Below are 17,849 nucleotides of genomic sequence, written 5' to 3'. Positions count from 1 at the left end.
TTTTCACTTCGTGCCGTTTTATCATCGAACCCCATTTTTTTTTTGTGCGACTTTTTTTTTTGTGTGTGTGGCGTTTAAAGAGCTCAGGATTTGTTATTATCAACCTGCCTGCTCCAGATTGTCTCAAGGCAAATAAGAAGGATTTTTTTTTTATATATATATATATATATATATATACGAATGAACTGGCACTGAGAAGTTTGGCAAAGTGTCCGTCAGGCAGACCGCTGTGACGCTGTATCGTGAACCTGTAAATATAAAAGTAGTTATCTGTAACAGAAACTCGACGGAGGCAAACTAGAACCACTGAACGCGGTGGTGTATGAGGTTGTTGAAGTGTGTGGCATTTCTTCATTTTAGCTTAATTGGTGCGGTTCGGTTAGTGAAGGTAGATGCGGTTTAAAGCGGAAATAAAATCTCAGTTCGGACTCTGAGGCGTCTTTTGACTTCAGCGGCTTCAGCGTACTGTTGGCGACAACAGGATCCGACCGGCTCATCCGACCAGCCCGTCCACCCATGCTTTCCCCCCCTGAACCCCCTTGCAGGGTCAGTCGGGCCCGGTGGTGGAAACCGAGGCTTGTGGACCTTCTCCGTACTGGCCCCCACCGCTGCTGCTCCCTGCGCCGCTGCCTCCCCCGGCCTCTGGCTCTTCCTGGCTGGGGGAGGCCTCGTCGCTCGGCCCGCCCCTCGAGGTGACGGAGGCGGTAGTGGTCTCAGGGGAGGCGCTGTGGGCCTCCTGAGGGGCACAACCCGGGTGATTCTTGCGGAAGTGCTGGTTGAGGATGGCCTGGAAGGGGAAGCTTTTGCCGCAGACGTGGCAGTGGAAGGGCTTGTTGCCGGTGTGCTTGCGGATGTGGTACTCTAGCTGGTCCTTGCGGGTGTACTTCTTCCCACAGATGCGGCAGACGAACGGCGTGATGCCCATGTGCAGCCGCATGTGGCGGTCCAGGCTGCCTTTCTGGTTGAAGGACTTGCAGCAGTAGATGCAGGTGAGCCGAGGGTTGTAGCGGAACCAGCGATCTCCTACCTGCTCCCTCAGGTAGTCCTCGTAGCCACCCATGTCAAATGCTGCATGCTCCTCCCCCTGACGGACAGAACCAAACCTTAATACAGCTGATATCTCTTGAGATGATCAAGATGGTTGGATTTGTGTTTCATCGCCAACTCATATATTAGTGGTTAGTAACAGGGCTCAGAAGTTCTTGAGTTGGCTTAGAATATACTAGCAACTTCTCAAAGTTTAGGAGAGCTTGTCGGCTTTGCAGCTCTTATGTTGTTAAAATCAGATTTGCAAGTGTCAAAAAACAAGAATAAGACACTTTCTACAATCTGGAGCAGACCTGGGTGAAAGTGCCCAGTGCTTTTATTTTGAAGGCTCCGTTTTGTTTTTTTATGTTGGCGAGAGTCGGTATGTTAAATAGTGTCTGGCGTCACTGTAATGTGTTGGCCAATCACAGCTTCTCTTAGAGTGAGGGGGGAAAAAAGGTGGACATCAGTGTGGTAGCTGACGGCAAAGTAATCACATGTGAGATGGATCACAGTCTCGAGATAGATTACAATAATAACCATTAAGTTGAAACCTGTGCAAAATTGTATGTCTTAGAAACCACGTCCTCACGCTTTAAATTTTTCCATTTATGTACCTCATCATATTAAACATCATTGCACCTGCTGTTTTTCTTATCGGGAACGTTTCTCCTTTTTGATACGCGTCAGTTAAAGGTCCATATGGGCTGAATGGTGGGACATGATCCGTCTGTACCTGTGAGCTCGGCTGTCGCAGTTCATCCGCCCGGCTTGGAGACTCACTCTTTGCTCTCTGACGCTCTGTGAGGACCACCACACTGCCAGTGGGACTGAACCTGAAGCACAGAAACAAATCATGTCCACACGCCTGTTCATGCACCGCAAATCTCGCATATAACTGTATTTCTAAATACTGTTGTAATTCTGATTCATTGGTTAAAACACAACTGTATGACTGGAGAAAACCAAGTCACACTAAAACACTTATTTTAACGGCTTACTTCTTATAACATTGTTACGGATGTGTCCTTGCACTTGTTACGTGTGTTACATCAAAAATTGTTGCAGAGCTGCTGTGTGTGTGTGTGTGTGTGTGTGTGTGTGTGTGTGTGTGTGTGTGTGTGTGTGTGTGTGTGTGTGTGTGTGTGTGTGTGTGTGTGTGTGTGTGTGTGTGTGTGTGTGTGTGTGTGTGGAAATGGAATAGAATAGATGTTAATAGTCCACTGGGCTGTAAATATGTCTTTGGCTCACCACTGTGAGTCTTTCAGCAAAACCCTTAACCCCCATCAGCTCCCCGGCGGATCGTACTGTAGCTGCCCACCACAGTAATAGGGTGAATGTGTAAAAAGGGAATATCTGCCGATACCAATACTATTCCGATACCATAGATCTGTTTGCTTTAATATTATTATTATCATTATTGCTGATTTTATATGAGGCTGTAATAAACTCCTCTCTACAGGCAAGTATGAAATGTAGGAATGTATGCATGTATTCTCTCAAAAGGCAACTTGAGGTCAGTATAAGGTCAGAAAAGGAAAGAGTACAACCTATTTTTGTCCGGTTTGGACAATGTGGGGGTGTGCGTGACGTCATCATCTCATAATAAACTCGTTCGATCTCTCAAACCTCAGAATCACTTTATTAATCCCTGGGGAAATTCTTTAGCAAAGCAGCACAGACTGTAATTCTTCCAGCTCTCACGCAACACGAATGATTGGGACTATTTTCAGAGAGTTTAGCGTGGAGTAGGACGCAGCTTCACAGAGGTGTGAATCGCCTGCTACAGCGGACGAGCGAGCTGTTCACTGTTTTGATGCCGCGGTCATCGCCGTTCTCCTCGGCGAGCTGGAGTTGTAAAATGGTGACGTCTGGCTGCGGAGCGCTGCGGAGCGCTGCGGAGCGCTGCGGAGCGCTGCCTCGCTGTACAACGGCTTTTCAAACATCCACATTGCTGCGTTGCTTTGCTATTTTAAGAAGGTGTTAAGAATTTCGGCGTTCCCTGCAATCGAACCGAGTCCCCGGACTACCCTGATGAGGAAGCGCACTACGTTTCAGTCGAAACATGAGTTTTTAAAAATTGCTGATTAACCTAACGCCAGTGCCCAGGTAGATGGGTAAAAAAATGCTGAACTTAGTCCTTCAGTCCAAAACATGACAGATGTCCCACTGTAAATAACATTCTCTCAACTCTTCAAGAAGTGCCAAAATTCAAATTATAGAATATTTTTCACCCACTAACTGATGTAACAGTGTCACAGTAACACTATAATAATACAACTATGTGCAATGTAAGGACACGATCAAAAAAAGTCAGTAGTTACTTTTCATTTGAAGTAACTAGTCAAGTAACTTCTGTACTTTTTAATGAAATAGCTAAGAACTGATCAATTGGAACATTTCAGCGATTACTACAATGACAGGCCAAAATAAGATTAATAAAAGATGATCAAGTTTTCACTAAACTCCTTATAGGAGACAATGAATAATTCTTTTTCCTTAACAGAAATTAACCATTTAAAATGAAGTTTATAAGAATAACGCTTGTCTGATAAAGCAACATACAAAGTTGTGTTTTGAATCAAAATCCAGAATATAAATTGATCTGAATGTACTTTAGTTAAAACTGAGCTGGATGACAGCAAGTTTGTCTCGCTGTTGTCCTGATGTTGACTCACCGATCCGTCTCGCTGAAGCTGGAGGAAGGTTGCACGCTGCAGGCCCCCAGCGCTCCCACCGGCCCCGTCACCACCGTGCTGCGCCCCGACGTGTCAATTATCACGGTGGCCCCCTCCTCCATCGGCCCACCTTCTTCCTGCTGCTCCCCGGCCCCGATCCACTCCTCCATCCTCTCCGTCTTGATCCGAACTCCATCTACAACGCCTCCCTCTTCGGCGCTGCCGGTTCGCTCGGGCTCACTGCTCGTCTCCACGTACCACTGACCAGCCCGATTGATGCGGAGGATCGGCTCCTTCCCCCCCCTGCTGCTGGTGGCCCCCGAGCCCTCCAGCCCACTGTGCTCCACTGTCGGTGGTGGGCTGAGGGGCTCCTCGGCGGGGCTGACCGGCTCGGACACCTCGGCCCCTCCCCGTGGGCCGAGTAGCCGCAAGCTGCCGTGATGACCCCCGCCTCGGACCACCGCCTCCAGTGTCCGACTGCCCCTAGGGCCCCGTGCCACCACATCCTCCTCCCGGGACTCCTCATCCAGGTCAGCCAAGTTGATCTTCAGGTGGATGCCTTCCAGAATCTGCGTGCAGCGGTCGATGATGTGCTGCATCTGCAAGAAGCTGGCAGCCGTCAAGTAGCTTATGATGTCGGCCAGCTGCAGGCAGAGGCGGCCGGTGTAGCAGAAGGACAGCAGCTGCTCGAACACCGACGGGTTGCGGATCACAGTCAGCGACACGGTGCTCATCTGGCTCAGAGACATGTGGTCCCGGAAATATGGCGAGCTAGCGGCAAGGACCACCTTGTGCGCACGGAAGCTCTGACCCTGAACATTGACCACAATGTCACAGAGACGACCCTGCACCCGAAGCTGGTTCAGGTGAGACAGAACGGAGTTACTGAAGTCCGGGATGTCCAGCTGGACGCTGCCGGAGCGCTCCATGCTGCAGCCTGCTGGGACGCTGCAACGAAAGCAGAAAAGGATGAGACCAAAGTCAGGACCTGGACTGAGACCAAAATGAACCCAGCACCAGACTTGAAGCACGTTCAGAAAGAGTACTAGACATACTGGAGCAAGGCCATTATCTGATCCAGGCTGTGAACTGGGATAACTCCTGGAGCAAGGCCATAAGTATTACCATGACACAATGATGAGGTACCAGAGGCCAGTAACCAATCAAGTATCTCGTACTAGTATCTGGACCAGGTACAGCACAGGAACGTAAGTACTACTTATATCAGGCCCAGTCCTGTAGTAGGTGTGGGTATGGTTTGGGTCACGGACCAGAGTGAAGGCAGATGATTAACTGGTATGGAATGAGGACTTGGACAAAGTCTGAACTTAAGCGGGAACATGTACATTGACGACAACCACACAGCAAGCTGAGTGACGTAGAGATTGTCGAAGTGGTGCTGCAGGTACCAGAGCTGGACAGCCAGCAAAGACAGAGGTGAGAACCAAGAGCAGAGATGACCAAACTGACAGAGACAGGCAGACAGCAGCAGCAGACCACCAGCAGTGTTCTGCAGGTCATTGAAGACTCGGACATTAATCTCGACGACCGTATAAAGATCATGGATTTCATATCAAAAGAAGGGGTATAGATAAGGTACCAAGATCCAACCAGGCAGAGATGGGACCAGATCAGTACGATTACCAGGTAAGAGTATTTCTTTGGCCCAATTCTAGTTTACCAGCTGGTCAAGGCCTGGTTCAACAGTAATACCAAAAACTGATAAAGAACCAGAACAACACTTATAATGCATGGTTTTTTTTATATAGTGCTCAAAGCACTTTACATTGCATTATTCATCCACTCCAGACTCTATGGTGTTAAGCTATGTGTGTAGCCACAGCTGCCCTGGGGCAGACTGACGGAAGCGAGATTGCCAATCTGCACCATCGGCCCCTCCGACCATTCACTCTCACACTGCATTCACCCAGGCAGTTTGGGGTTCAGTGTCTTGCCCAAGGACACTTCCGACATGTAGACAGGCAGAGATGGGAATTGAACCTGCAACCTTTCGATTGGGAGATGACTGCTCTACCAACCGAGCCATGCCGCCCCAGAACAACACTTGAACCAGGTGCAATGACAAGACCAGTACAAGGTCACACAAACTGACCAGGTGGAGGACACAGTCCCGATCCATTGAGTTTTCTTGTATTGCGTCTCTTTTAGGTCATTTGTGCATATTTTCTGAGTTTTAGCAATCATTTGGTGTGGTAGTTTTGCATCATCATTCTTCATTTTTATAGCTGCTGCATTTCTTTTTGTTTCTGTTCTCCAACATTTAATTTTTACTTTTTTACTGGTGATTTTGTGTCTTGGTGCCACAATGAATTTCCCCAAGGGCTTAATAAACTATGATTCTGGTCATTATTGCATCTTCTTTCTTTTTGTCATTTTATGACTCTGGTTCTTTTGTATTTCTTTGCCACAACTGTGTGTCAGCTGCAGCAGGAGAGTATTGCTGTGTCATTAACTGTGCACGAACAGCCACTTTCATTTTAAACTCCGCTCCAGGAGCTCCTGGGAGCCTCAGACACCCGGCCAGGTGTTCGGCGGAACTCTCACCTGAGGGAGGAGGGGGGGCAGGGCAGGGGGAGGCGGGCGCTGGTTTCAGGATGCGGCGCGGACTACAGGCTTCAGTGTCGCGGCGTGCCGAGCATCGTTGTCCGGACGGGAGACGTCGACTCGGCTCGCCTGGGTCCGGTCCCGCAGGCTGCAGCAGCTCCACCCGCCGCTCCTCCAAAGCTCCGAAGACCCGCGGCGGCTCCAGCGGCTGTCGCGTCGCGCTCAAGCCCGGGGAGGGGCAGCAAAGTTCGTACTCCGGTCCGTCAGCAGCCGGTGTGCCGCCATAGCACAGGGGGTGAGACTTGATTCAGGTTCGGCTCGGGGACGGCGAGTCGCCGCTTCTCATCTTCCTTTTTCACGAAGGGCCGAGGCTGCAGGAAGGAAGGGGTGGAGGGAGAAAACGCGCTGAGCATCATGGGTAATGTAGTCCAATTAATACTGTGCACCAGCGTACTGCAATGTTCGAAAACTACATCTACCAGCCGGCCGTCAGGACAAGAGGAGGGGCACCTGGAGTTTGGCAAAGTGAAGTACTTCAGTTGGGCTGAAGTATTAATACTTCGTTACTCTGGGATAAAAGTATTTTACTTTAAGATAAAAGTATCTAAAATAGCAACAATAAGGATAAGAAAAATAAGAATGAGTGTTAAGAATAAAAAAATGTTTGTTGGAGCACACCATTCATTAAAGTGTTTGACATCACACAAGATTTTCTTGCACTTAGTACAACAATTTTTTTTTTAATAAAATAAAAGAGCCCCTAAGAACAAATTGAAAAAATATAAAACATTGAAAAATATCTATAAAAGCAGATGAAATGTACATCAATATTAGAGGACTAATAAAGATAAATAAAGGGTTAATAAATGTCTGGGCTTTTCGATATGAGTATTTTGATTCGGTGATTCACAGTGGAGCTGATTTAAGTAATATAATTGCTCATATTAATTAAAAATCTGAAATTTTGCTCCTGAATCTTAACTTTTCACTGAGGGTATTTGGGGCCTGTAGGTGTGCAAGCCACAAGAAGGAACCCCCACTCATAAGTGTCATTAAAGTTACAGTTTTCAAAGTATGTCTCTTCTAAAGGCATGTGCTCAAAACAAAAGATCGTCGAAATCGGCTTTTTAAATGAAAAATTTGTTAAAAAACGTAAAACTAAACTTATGTTTGCAAAATATATTTTAACTTGTTCAGTTCCATCTCAAGCAGCAAGAAGACATGTGATTTTAATGTGATTGGAGTAAAGAAGATGTGAATCTGTTGGTGAATCAGAATAGTCCCGCCTATCTCCTTCCCTATGTATTTTTCCTTAACAAGCATGTTCTCTTGTGGATTCCTTTGGTTTTCTGATTTCTGATTTTTTCTTGTGAATTGTTGTACTCTTGTTTCGCGGACAGATTCTGTGCATGACCCCTGGTTCATCAAGTCAATTACAACATTTTGGAGATGGCCTAAAACTGCATAAACTGCCTAATCTCTTCAAGCCAGTCTCCGATCCTGCTTATGGCCTTGACACACTCAGCAAAATCACAACGCCTCAAGGCTGCTCTTTTGGCCCATAGCCAGCACCTCCTTCAGTGTGACCAGCAGTTGACCTCTCTTATACTGCGATGCAATGTCTGCAGACAGAACAGGAGGTTTCATCCCTCCCTGGAGAGGATGATGAACTCAGTCAGGTTCAATAGATGAGAGGGTTGTGTTCTGCTTCCTGCTCCTGCTTTAGCCCCTGCACGACCAGTGAATGTACAACCAGAGCCTCGCCATCTTGTCTGTGTTACCACAAGGAATTCAGATTGAGAGGGGACTCGGCAATTTGCCGGTGAACTGTTCTTTGCTATTCAAACTCCAACATGTAACCTATGCCAGTGAAAACACCAATGTGGCTGCTTCCATCACTCTTCTGAAAGGGTGAGCCAGAGAATGGGCCACAGCTGAGTGGCAGACCCTGGTGGGAACAACAGTGTCCTTGTTTTTGCATTCCAAGGGGGGGCTCACAGAGGAGATAATGAACCTCATGGCTCCCCTTGACCTTCCTGGTGACACTGGACTCCCTCATCTTTCAGCCCATCAAACTGGACAAAACACTCATGGCTTGCAGGAGGCAGACGATTGGGTAAAACGCGTGTTTGGCGAAGACCGAGCTATTTCTTATTAAGTATGCAACACTGATAAACGGTCTTATTAAGGCCCGCTTGGACGTCTCCACAGTCCGCAACACGGAGGAGGAACCTATGCAGTTAGGACACAGCTGACTTTCTGTTGAGGAGCATCAGTGACTGATGACGGAGGAGTGATGCAGCTACTGTGGACGACATGGCTACTTTCTACTCTTTGGCTCATCGTCCAGTCAAACATCAGGCTGGTCAGCGATACAGTTATGGAGAAGGAGGCTGTGCTCATCACACCTGCACAGACTCTTGCACTCTGTGTGGAAAGATTCTTTTGCTGACCAATTTCATGGACAAGGGCCTGACGATTCACCTCCAGTTGCCACTGCACTCGATGGTCATTTGCTCTGGTGACTCAGTACACCAGCCGTGTTACTCTTCAACTGTCAGCCTCACAGAGCAACTCGTTTATCATGATATTGACGTTCTTAAGTTAATCATAGTCAATGGATAATCCTGATTAAAGAGACTCAACCCACAGATTGATTGGTCTACAGGGAAGATAACCTTAGAATGATTCTTGCATAGTTGAATGTTTGACCTTTGCTTCGCTTTATGCATCTCCTGCCGAACAGCTTTGTGTGTTTCCAGATCTTTCTCGTACCTGGATTTTAAGGAGGTGTTCAGCAAGTTATGGACCATCTCCTTTCCACCACATTGGGCCGATGACTGCTCTATTGATCTCCAACCTGGGGAGGGATCAACCCTCCCCAGGGGACAACTGTACTCCCTGTTGTCAACCAACAGGGAGGCTAGGGAACAAAGATATCCAGTAATCTTTGGGAAGTGGTCTCTTACACTCACCGTCATCACCAAGGTTTAGGGTTATATTTCTTCTTTGTGGAAAAGAAGGACAAATGCCTTAGGTCATGAATCGAGGGGGATGAGTGGCAGACTACTGTTGATACACCTAGTGGCCACCATGAGTATCTCATCATGGTGGCTCATCTCACCAATGCACCTGCTGTGTTTCAGGTCCTCAAGAACGATCTGCTCAGAAACATGTTGAACCAGTTTGTGTTTTTCTATCTTCATGACATTTACATTTTCTCCATGTCAGATCATGAGCATGTTCATATAAGCCCCCAGGTCCTTCAGAGTCTCCTATAGAACAAGCTGTCCATGTTTACCCTCTGCCTAAACTTCCCTTGGCTACGAAGACAGCAGAGGTGTTCTTGGTTCATTTCTTTCCCCTATCTGGTCTCTCTTAGGGTGTTGTTTCTGATCGGGGTCTTCAGTTCATGTCATTCTCCTGAAATTAGTTTTGTTCCCTTCTTGGGACTTCTGCGGGCCTTTCTTCTCAGTACAACCCCAAAACTAATGGACAGATACTGTATAACCAGGAGATGCAGGCAGGTCTATTCTGCATGGCATCCCAGCACCCACCTTCCTGGAGTAAGCACTTATTCTGGATCACATATGCACATAACCTATTGCCTGTCTCTGCCACAAGGTCGTCCCCCTTCCAGTGTGTTCTTGGCTACCAGCCTCTACTGTTCCCTGATCTGGAGTAGGAGTTCTTGGTTCCGTTAGCATCTGCCCTTGCCAGATGATGCCATCTGACCTGGAATAAACGTAGATCGGTCTTGCTTCATACTTCGAGAAGATGTGCACAAGTTGTCGCCAAGAATCACTGGCCCCTTGATCAAGGTGGTAATCATAGTCACTTCCCATGGACTATGAGGATCTACCCTTCATTTTCTGTCTCTTGTGTTAAGCCCTTTAAGACCAATGTTTTAAAGTCCCCATCCAGCCCATTCCCTAACTGGAACTGTTACCCAATGAGAATTATTATTGTTATGATTATGATTATTATTGGTTTAAAATGTCCACTCCCGTGAAAAATACCATGAATTATTTTCTTCATGTAAATGCTGTATATTTGCTGTATATTTTGGTTGCTTCCAACTGGTGCCAATACATCCATTTATGAGTGGAGGTTCTAAGGCAGATACTTGAAAAACAGTGGAAATGTGACTTGTTACTTTGAAATTATTATTTCAAACCACATTAAATGAGATGATTACGAAACATGCAGAAGCCATGACAAACAAAATAGTTCAACTAAATAGAGACCACAGTTAACGCAACAGCTTTTATTTACTCATCACATATGCTTGATTTGTAACTTTTATTGTAGCAGCTTGGCTTTAGGTTTGTTGTTAGTTCTGATCAGCCCACAGACACTGAGCAGTAGAGCTCAACTGGAAGATTTTTGACCCACTGACTGTCGCAGTGGAGGGATGTCAGTCCTCAATAGCAGAAAAATTAGTATTGGGGAAAATCCATATAATGTTGCAGATATTGTGTAAATTTGTCTCCCAGTAGACACAGTGATTTTTTATTAAACTCAACAAACTATATTTTTAAAGATGTTACAACAGCCGCCACATAGAAAAGTAGAAATCGGAATTAAGACTGTTCAGCCTAAACAAGGATTAAAGACGTTTGTTGGTACTGGGTCAGGTTCTCCTAATATCACTTGTCTCCACTGCTTGTACACATGGTCAATCACAAAGTACTGCACCAACAATGAGGAGAGGTGGGCTCAATAAACACATTTTAATGAGACTATATGAACTGTCCTTCCGCTCTAGATGCGTTGTGCCCTGTGTCGCTAGATTGTTGCCAACATAATTACTACAACCACTAGAGGGCAAAATAGCAAAGGTCTGTTGGCTCAAATAGGTGCAGTTTTCCACAACTACTCCATATCTATGGAACAGATAAAATCCCTCAACACGTTCAAGCTATTTTTTAATTATAATTAAAATTCAGGTTTGTTTGTTTTTTTTGACGAGAGTTTTAGTTCCTGTGTTCACACACGTCAGTTCTGACGCTCTACATAGCTGCATGTCTCATTGAGCGCCAGAGTGCTGTTAGTCACGGTGATGGTGGCGCTGTTCCCATTCTCGCCAACACTCGTCCAGTTTGTATCTTTGAACGCCTCCAGCTGGTCTTTGCGCACCGAGACTTTACAGTCTACTGATGAGGAGACTCTCTGCACATCTGAAATCATCAAAACACACCACCAGGGGGCAGCATTTAGTGGGGGAGGTCGCTAAATTTGAGTGAAGTGATCACTGCAGAGGCAGGCTGCTAATGCTAACGGCACTCCCTCCATACATTTGCAGGAAACAAAAATATAGAAGAAACTTTAAAACAGCAAAACAATACTGTAAAATGGTTGCTGTAGTGTCGTCAGCCCTGTTATCACTGCTGGACCTTACCTACTACAAATACCATGTGTCGGTTGCTGGATTTCGAGGTGATGTAGAGGTCATGTCTGGGTGAGTAGGTGCAGCCCAGGTCGATGGGGAGCAGCAGGGCTGGTTTCTCCCAGAGGCCGAGCTGCCGACCGGTTAGGTTCATGTTGCATGAGCCCTCTTTGATGTAAAACTGGCCCCTGAGGAAGCTGCACTTGTAAGCGTGCTGATCCATCGGTGGTGTACAGGTGACTTCCACGCTGTCATCTGGTGAGACGAAACGGTGGCTGACAGACAGCGCGGGACTGGGTCTGCTGCCTGTAGGGGGGCACAACAACACACTGGGTGGCTAAATCAGAAAGAATCATTTATACATTTTCATAAAATCGAATATCGTGGTTCAATAGTTTTTTCATTGTCCACTGGTGACCAGAATAAATATACATGCATCTTGAAATCATAAACTACTTTGTATGGATTTGTTCACTTTCAACTATTTTGAAGGGAAAGTCGAATGAAAGGTGACCAATTGTGGTCAGTGGGATTAGTAAAAGTCCTGCTTTAGTCACACACACCCCCCCCCTCCCATTACTGACTTTGTTCTTATTTAAAATTCATCCCGTTTCCCCCACATTGCTGCTGTCATAACCACTTTGACCAGGAGAGGTCCCCATCAGTCTGACCTTCTGACTCCTGTAGTTTTAGTTCACCTCTACTGCCCATAAGACAAAGAAAAGCACACGACATCAGAGATTGTCGTGCAATCTACATTTACATTTCTTTGAGATGACACTTGGGTTTCTTGGGTGAAAGTATTGCACTTTGTCGGTTTCCTCACTCTGACCAAGACTTCATTTGTCTCCTCTCTTTTACATTGCTAATGTGAATACAACAATGACCACAAAGAAGCAAAAATAAATCTGACTCTCAAGTCCCAGTAGGTCAAAACGCGTAACACAAACCATTAATAAAGGGACTAGTACAAATATGTACTACATTATTGAGGAAAAAACTACAGTGCCTTTATATTGTTTCAATCATCACGAAGGTCCACCATGTCTGCAGTATTCAGTTGTGATATATAAATTGCTGACAACCTACTCAGCCGAGAAGTAGATGAAGTATGGACTTACTAACGTGATAACAGCCTATTCAGCTAACAAGTAGGAGGGATCGATGAACCGAAATTGATTATTTTATACTTCCTATCACCACCAGATGGCGGTATAAATGTGATCTTCTGATTTCAGTAGGTGATACTGGTTTTAAATGACAATCTGATTACAGTTTGATTTGTGGCTACACGCATAAAGTTGGTAGACTGGAGAGCACTTTTATTTTTTTCATTTTGAACATGACTCTTGGTGTTCGGGTTTTATCTCAGTCGTAGCGTGGATCTGCTCACCCCAGACGACAATGACTGAGTGGTCACTTTTGACCGAGGTGTATTCCTGGAGCTTATAGTCACAGCAGAGGCGGACGAGGCTCCCCACCGGCAGGTTTCCCAGCAGCTCCTCGGACGACATGTGGAAGATGCAGATGTAATCTGTTGCTATCATCACTTTGAAGGGGGTTTTGGAGTTTCCTCTGTAGAGGCGACACTGTCCTCCCCTGTAGTCAACGGGAAGTGTGCAGCTGACCTGCACCCTGTCTCCATCATTGATTTCATCTGTTGCAATGACTGATGGTTTGTCTGTAAAAAAAGATAGACTTGTCAGGACAGGCTGAAAGGTAAAGTCTTCATTAGTACTGGAAGGAAGTTTTATTAATTTACATGCAGTTTAACACTTATTCAGATACCATTCTTGTTTTGAAAGTCTTTTAACTTTTACCTGCTGGTACAATGAGATGTCTGTGAAAGACAAAAACTGCTTAAATAATGTCATCACACTGTGCTCCAAAGTTATTGGAACTCTACATTGAGACTTGGGCACAATCTGGGAGGAACAAGAAGCTAGAAAAGCAAAAAGAATCACCAGCCAACCAGACCACGTTCTGTCGAATGAATTCTCTTTCTCTCTCTTCTTTTCCTCTGCTACAAAGCTCTTACACACAGATGACACCCTTTTTAAATGACCTCAAATTACTTTATCTTGAAGACATTTATCTTTGTCTCATTTGTTTGTTTTTTATTACTGTTCTAATCATTTTACTGTCTTGCTTTGTTTTTATCTCATCTGGTTTTATTGATTTCTCCTATTCTGACATTTCTCTATGTCACATGCTAATTCCTGATAGATGGATGACTGACTGATGACCGAATGCATGCATGTATATAAACGTACACACGGGGAAACTGCAAATGAATTGCCCCTTGCGGGATAAATGAAATTGTCTGAATCTGAATCTGGTTGCGTTTCTCTTTCTAAGCGCTGTATACTGCTGTATCCTTGTCGGTGGTTTATCTCAGGTGTTTGGTCGCTGCTTTGTCTTGTTGTCGTTACCCCATACTTCCATCTTTTTCATGAAGCACAAACTTACCATGTTTTCCAGACTATAAGTGACACTTATTTTACACATACCTGCAGACTAAGGACATAGATTAATGGAACCATGTCCTGTGGTCTGTTGAGACCAAGTTAAACTTATTTGGTTCAGAGGGTGGGGAGCGTGAGGAGGACAAAGACAGTGTGTCTTGCCTACAGTCAAGCATGGTGGCGGGAGTGTCATGGTCTGGGGCTGCATTAGCGCCGTTGGCACTGGGGAGCTTCAGTTCATTGAGGGAACCTTGAATGTTAACATTTACTGTGACATGTTGAAGCAGGAGCAGGGCTGCGGAGAAAATACATTTTGGCCGCTTGTATCCGCAATCTCATTCATTCGGTCATGACCCAAAGTTCATGACCGTAGGTAAGGGTGGGGAAGTAGATCGACTGGTGAACATAGAACTTTGCTTTGTAGCGCAGCTCCCTCTTCCCCACAACGACCCGGTACAGTGACTGCGTTACTGCAGCCGAATGTCAGAATCTGTGAACGATCTCCCGATCCCTCCTGCCATCACTCGTGAATAAGTAATAAAAAACACAAAGCCCATTAGTGGAAAATGACACAATAGTCAAAATTGTAAGTTCAAGGTTACTTTATTGGAACCCGTAGGAAGACTTGTTTTACAGGTTTTGTGATCACTTGGCACATCATAACAAATCAAGACACACAATGAACCATAATAAGCAGATAATAATTGGACAAGACAAGAGCTCAATGTTCCGATAAATAACTAAGATAAGATCAAAAGCGGATGAAGAGAAACCACAATAAACACACAGGATTCATTTAGTATTTGTGACTGTACTAATATAAATCTTATGTACGCAGCTAAACAAATCCACATGGCACAGGAACCAGGCTCTTCTACCCTACGCTTTCTGCTCTAGTTATCTGTGGAACAGATGTGAACATTGAAATCTCTGAGTTTGTTGCCGTCTGTCTGAAAATCACAGCTTAAGCAGGTCGGTGGCCTATTTTCTCCTCTATTAACATGGATTTAAAGTAACAAATAAAACTGTTTGGAAAGAACTCACCACTCCAGTAGGATCTGGCCGCCGTCATCCTGCCTGTCGATCGATCAGAGACAAACAGGAGGTCAGGTAAGGACAACAGAATCTGAAGACACTGAAACGTTTTTCATGTGACCAATTTCTCATGTATTATTATTATTATTTTTATTATCTATATATCCATGTATCAATGTGCTATACTGCTTTATTGGAAGTGGCTGTTGCGGGATGCTGGAGCCAATCCTGTCTAAACCAGGGTGAAGACAGGATACAGGGAGACGGGCACTTTAATTCACACCTATCGGCAATTTAGGATCAGCGGTTAGTCTCACGTGCATATTTTTTTTATTTTGAGTTTTTGGTTGAAGTGAATGAAAATACTTGGAGGGATTTGGCGTATACACAGGAAAAACATGCAGAAACATGCAAATTCAAACCTATGACTGTTTCACAATGGGGCAAGAGTTTTTTTTTTTATTTAATTCTTGCTTTTGTTATTATTGTCATCAAATAGGACACACAGTAGTGTAGTAGTTTCCGCCAACCCCTAGGTGTGAATGTGGCAGTGTTACGTGGTCTGTCCAAGGTGAACCCTGCCTTCAACCCTTAGTTTACTGGGATCGACTCCAGCACTCTGCTGGGAGAAATTTAATAGAAGATGGATGGATAACAACAACAACAACAACAAAAAACGACCAGTAGGAGCAACTATAAAAATGCTTAAGACAAGATAGTTTAATATTGTTATTGTAAACAATCATAAAACGTAAATGCAGTGTGTGGTAAGAGAACAAACAAACGAACACGCACACATACAACACCAAAAAGAAGAACAAGCACCATAAAAAGCACATCTCCAACAATATCACCAATAAGAACAGGGACAGCATGAACAACAAAATTATCAATGACAGATACGAAAACAATCCTGTTGTGTGCCAGGAGTATTTGGGACTCACAGCATAGAACCAGGGCGAAGAGCAGAATCAGGTTCATCTTGTAACACTCAGCTGGTTTCGATCTCCTCGGCTCTGTTTACTCTCAATCTGCTTCGACTCCCAGAGCTTCGATCCACTGAATGTTTCTCTCTGGTTCCTGCAGCAGCCACAGACCTCCGTTGTTTAATTTTCCTGCTGCTGTCAGCTGATCGGAGAGTTTGTATCAGAAAACTTAGTTCAGAGTTCAGAGACACTGAAGTCAGTCGACCAATCAGCACCGAGAGATTGTTTACTCAGTGCTGAGTCAGTGAACTAATGCCGATCAAAGCATGAAAACACCAGAAATGTGCTGGAACTGTCAAAAGCAATGTTTGTCTCCCTCTAGAGGTCATAGTTAATATGACAGTGGCAATGTACTGAGGCAAGCGAGACAATGCTCAGGAATATATCAGTATTTTTTGTTTCTGGTCTCATGGATGTGGGTTTATCTGGCTCATTTCCCATTGATGGGATGTGAATATGAGTTGTACACTATACTGTCAAAAGTATTTGCTCACCTGCCTTCACAGGCATATAAACTTGATTGACATCCAATTTTAAACTGGACCCACTAACAGTGAGAAGTGGTCCGGGCAACATTTCTTTGGCAACAATTGTCAAGTTGACCTTTTTGTTTAATTGTTTGAAATGTTGGCACAAAAACAAATGACAAACTGTTGACTTTAATCACCAAAGACAACAACCTAATTTAGGATTTAAATTCATATAAGTTAGTTTTATACAAACTTTGATTTGTATCATCAGCTGGGTTATCATTTAGTTGAAATGTGTAAATATTTAAACATGTTTTTATTTGGGTTTTGTGTGTGTGTGTGTGTGTGTGTGTGTGTGTGTGTGTGTGTGTGTGTGTGTGTGTGTGTGTGTGTGTGTGTGCGTGTGCGTGTGCGTGTGTGTTTAAAACGCAGGAGGAATGTAATGATGTGCAGATTTCTAATTAGGCTGCGTTGACCCAGGGTGGCCACAGGGGGCAGCACCCTAACTGGAAGGCCGCTTTAATGGGCTCCTGCTGTTTGGGTTCAAACTCATGAATATGACAAGATGAAGATCAGAGGTCACAGGTCAGAAGCCGACCTTCAACTCGACCTCAAATCAAGAGACGACTTATGATTTATGTTCTCGCCTCTTAGATGGATAAGCCCCGCCCCCTCTGAGGGCAGAGGTCAGAGGTCAGCAGCTGGCTGATCACACAATCTGATTAACTCTGACATTCAGAGGAGAAACACAAGCTGGGACCCAGAAAGCCACTACTTTCTTTTACCCTAGGGGGTGATTTGGCCTCATCCTTTGGGGCAATGAGGAAAAATCTAAAAGGAATCCAACCAACACTGTCAAATACCAACAAAACAAAACAAAGAATAAATACCAAAACACAGCACCTTAAAAAATATAAAATCTTCAGCAGCTTTTGAAATGCGACTTGTTCAAACACAGGTGTGTGTTTCTATGTCTTTATTAAGTGCTACAAACAAACAAACAAACAAATAAACAACATACAAACAACTGGACGTTCAGGAATTAAACGTGCAGACGGAAGTTAAATGATTTTTGGATCAGAGACCAATCGCCATGGTAACAACATCGTGACAAACATCATGACGATGAAAAGTAAAACTTAAACATTTCAGCTTCAAGTCAACAGTCAACAGTCAACAGTTTTTTTTATGAAGATTCATTTAGCAAATGGCAAGGTGGAAGTAACTAATTATTG

The 17,849-nt window shown here is 44.7% G+C and overlaps 2 protein-coding genes across 2 annotated transcripts; both read right to left on the bottom strand.

Moving 5' to 3' along the window:
* Positions 1-547: 547 nt before the first annotated feature.
* Positions 548-4,646, bottom strand: zbtb37 (zinc finger and BTB domain containing 37; the record flags this gene model as incomplete). The annotated part of the gene is made up of 3 exons (XM_080472882.1): positions 3,705-4,646; positions 1,763-1,862; positions 548-1,084 (listed from the first exon to the last, which is right to left on the bottom strand). Exons 1-3 carry the CDS (start codon positions 4,631-4,633, stop codon positions 548-550), a joined length of 1,566 nt encoding a protein of 521 aa, XP_080329008.1. The 5' UTR covers positions 4,634-4,646.
* Positions 4,647-10,510: 5,864 nt separating this feature from the next.
* On the bottom strand, positions 10,511-16,306 carry LOC308115904 (uncharacterized protein). Its single transcript, XM_080473764.1, has 5 exons — positions 16,103-16,306; positions 15,168-15,200; positions 13,052-13,339; positions 11,671-11,964; positions 10,511-11,449 (listed from the first exon to the last, which is right to left on the bottom strand). Exons 1-5 carry the CDS (start codon positions 16,137-16,139, stop codon positions 11,268-11,270), a joined length of 834 nt encoding a protein of 277 aa, XP_080329890.1. The 5' UTR covers positions 16,140-16,306; the 3' UTR covers positions 10,511-11,267.
* Between the last annotated feature and the right edge of the window lie 1,543 nt (positions 16,307-17,849).

This window comes from Lipophrys pholis (genome assembly GCF_963383615.2).
Source record: "Lipophrys pholis genome assembly, chromosome: 10".
In the NCBI taxonomy this organism is placed as follows: Eukaryota; Metazoa; Chordata; class Actinopteri; order Blenniiformes; family Blenniidae; genus Lipophrys; species Lipophrys pholis.
The sequence above is the reverse complement of the archived record's forward strand: the minus strand, read 5'-3'. Positions and strand labels throughout refer to the sequence as shown.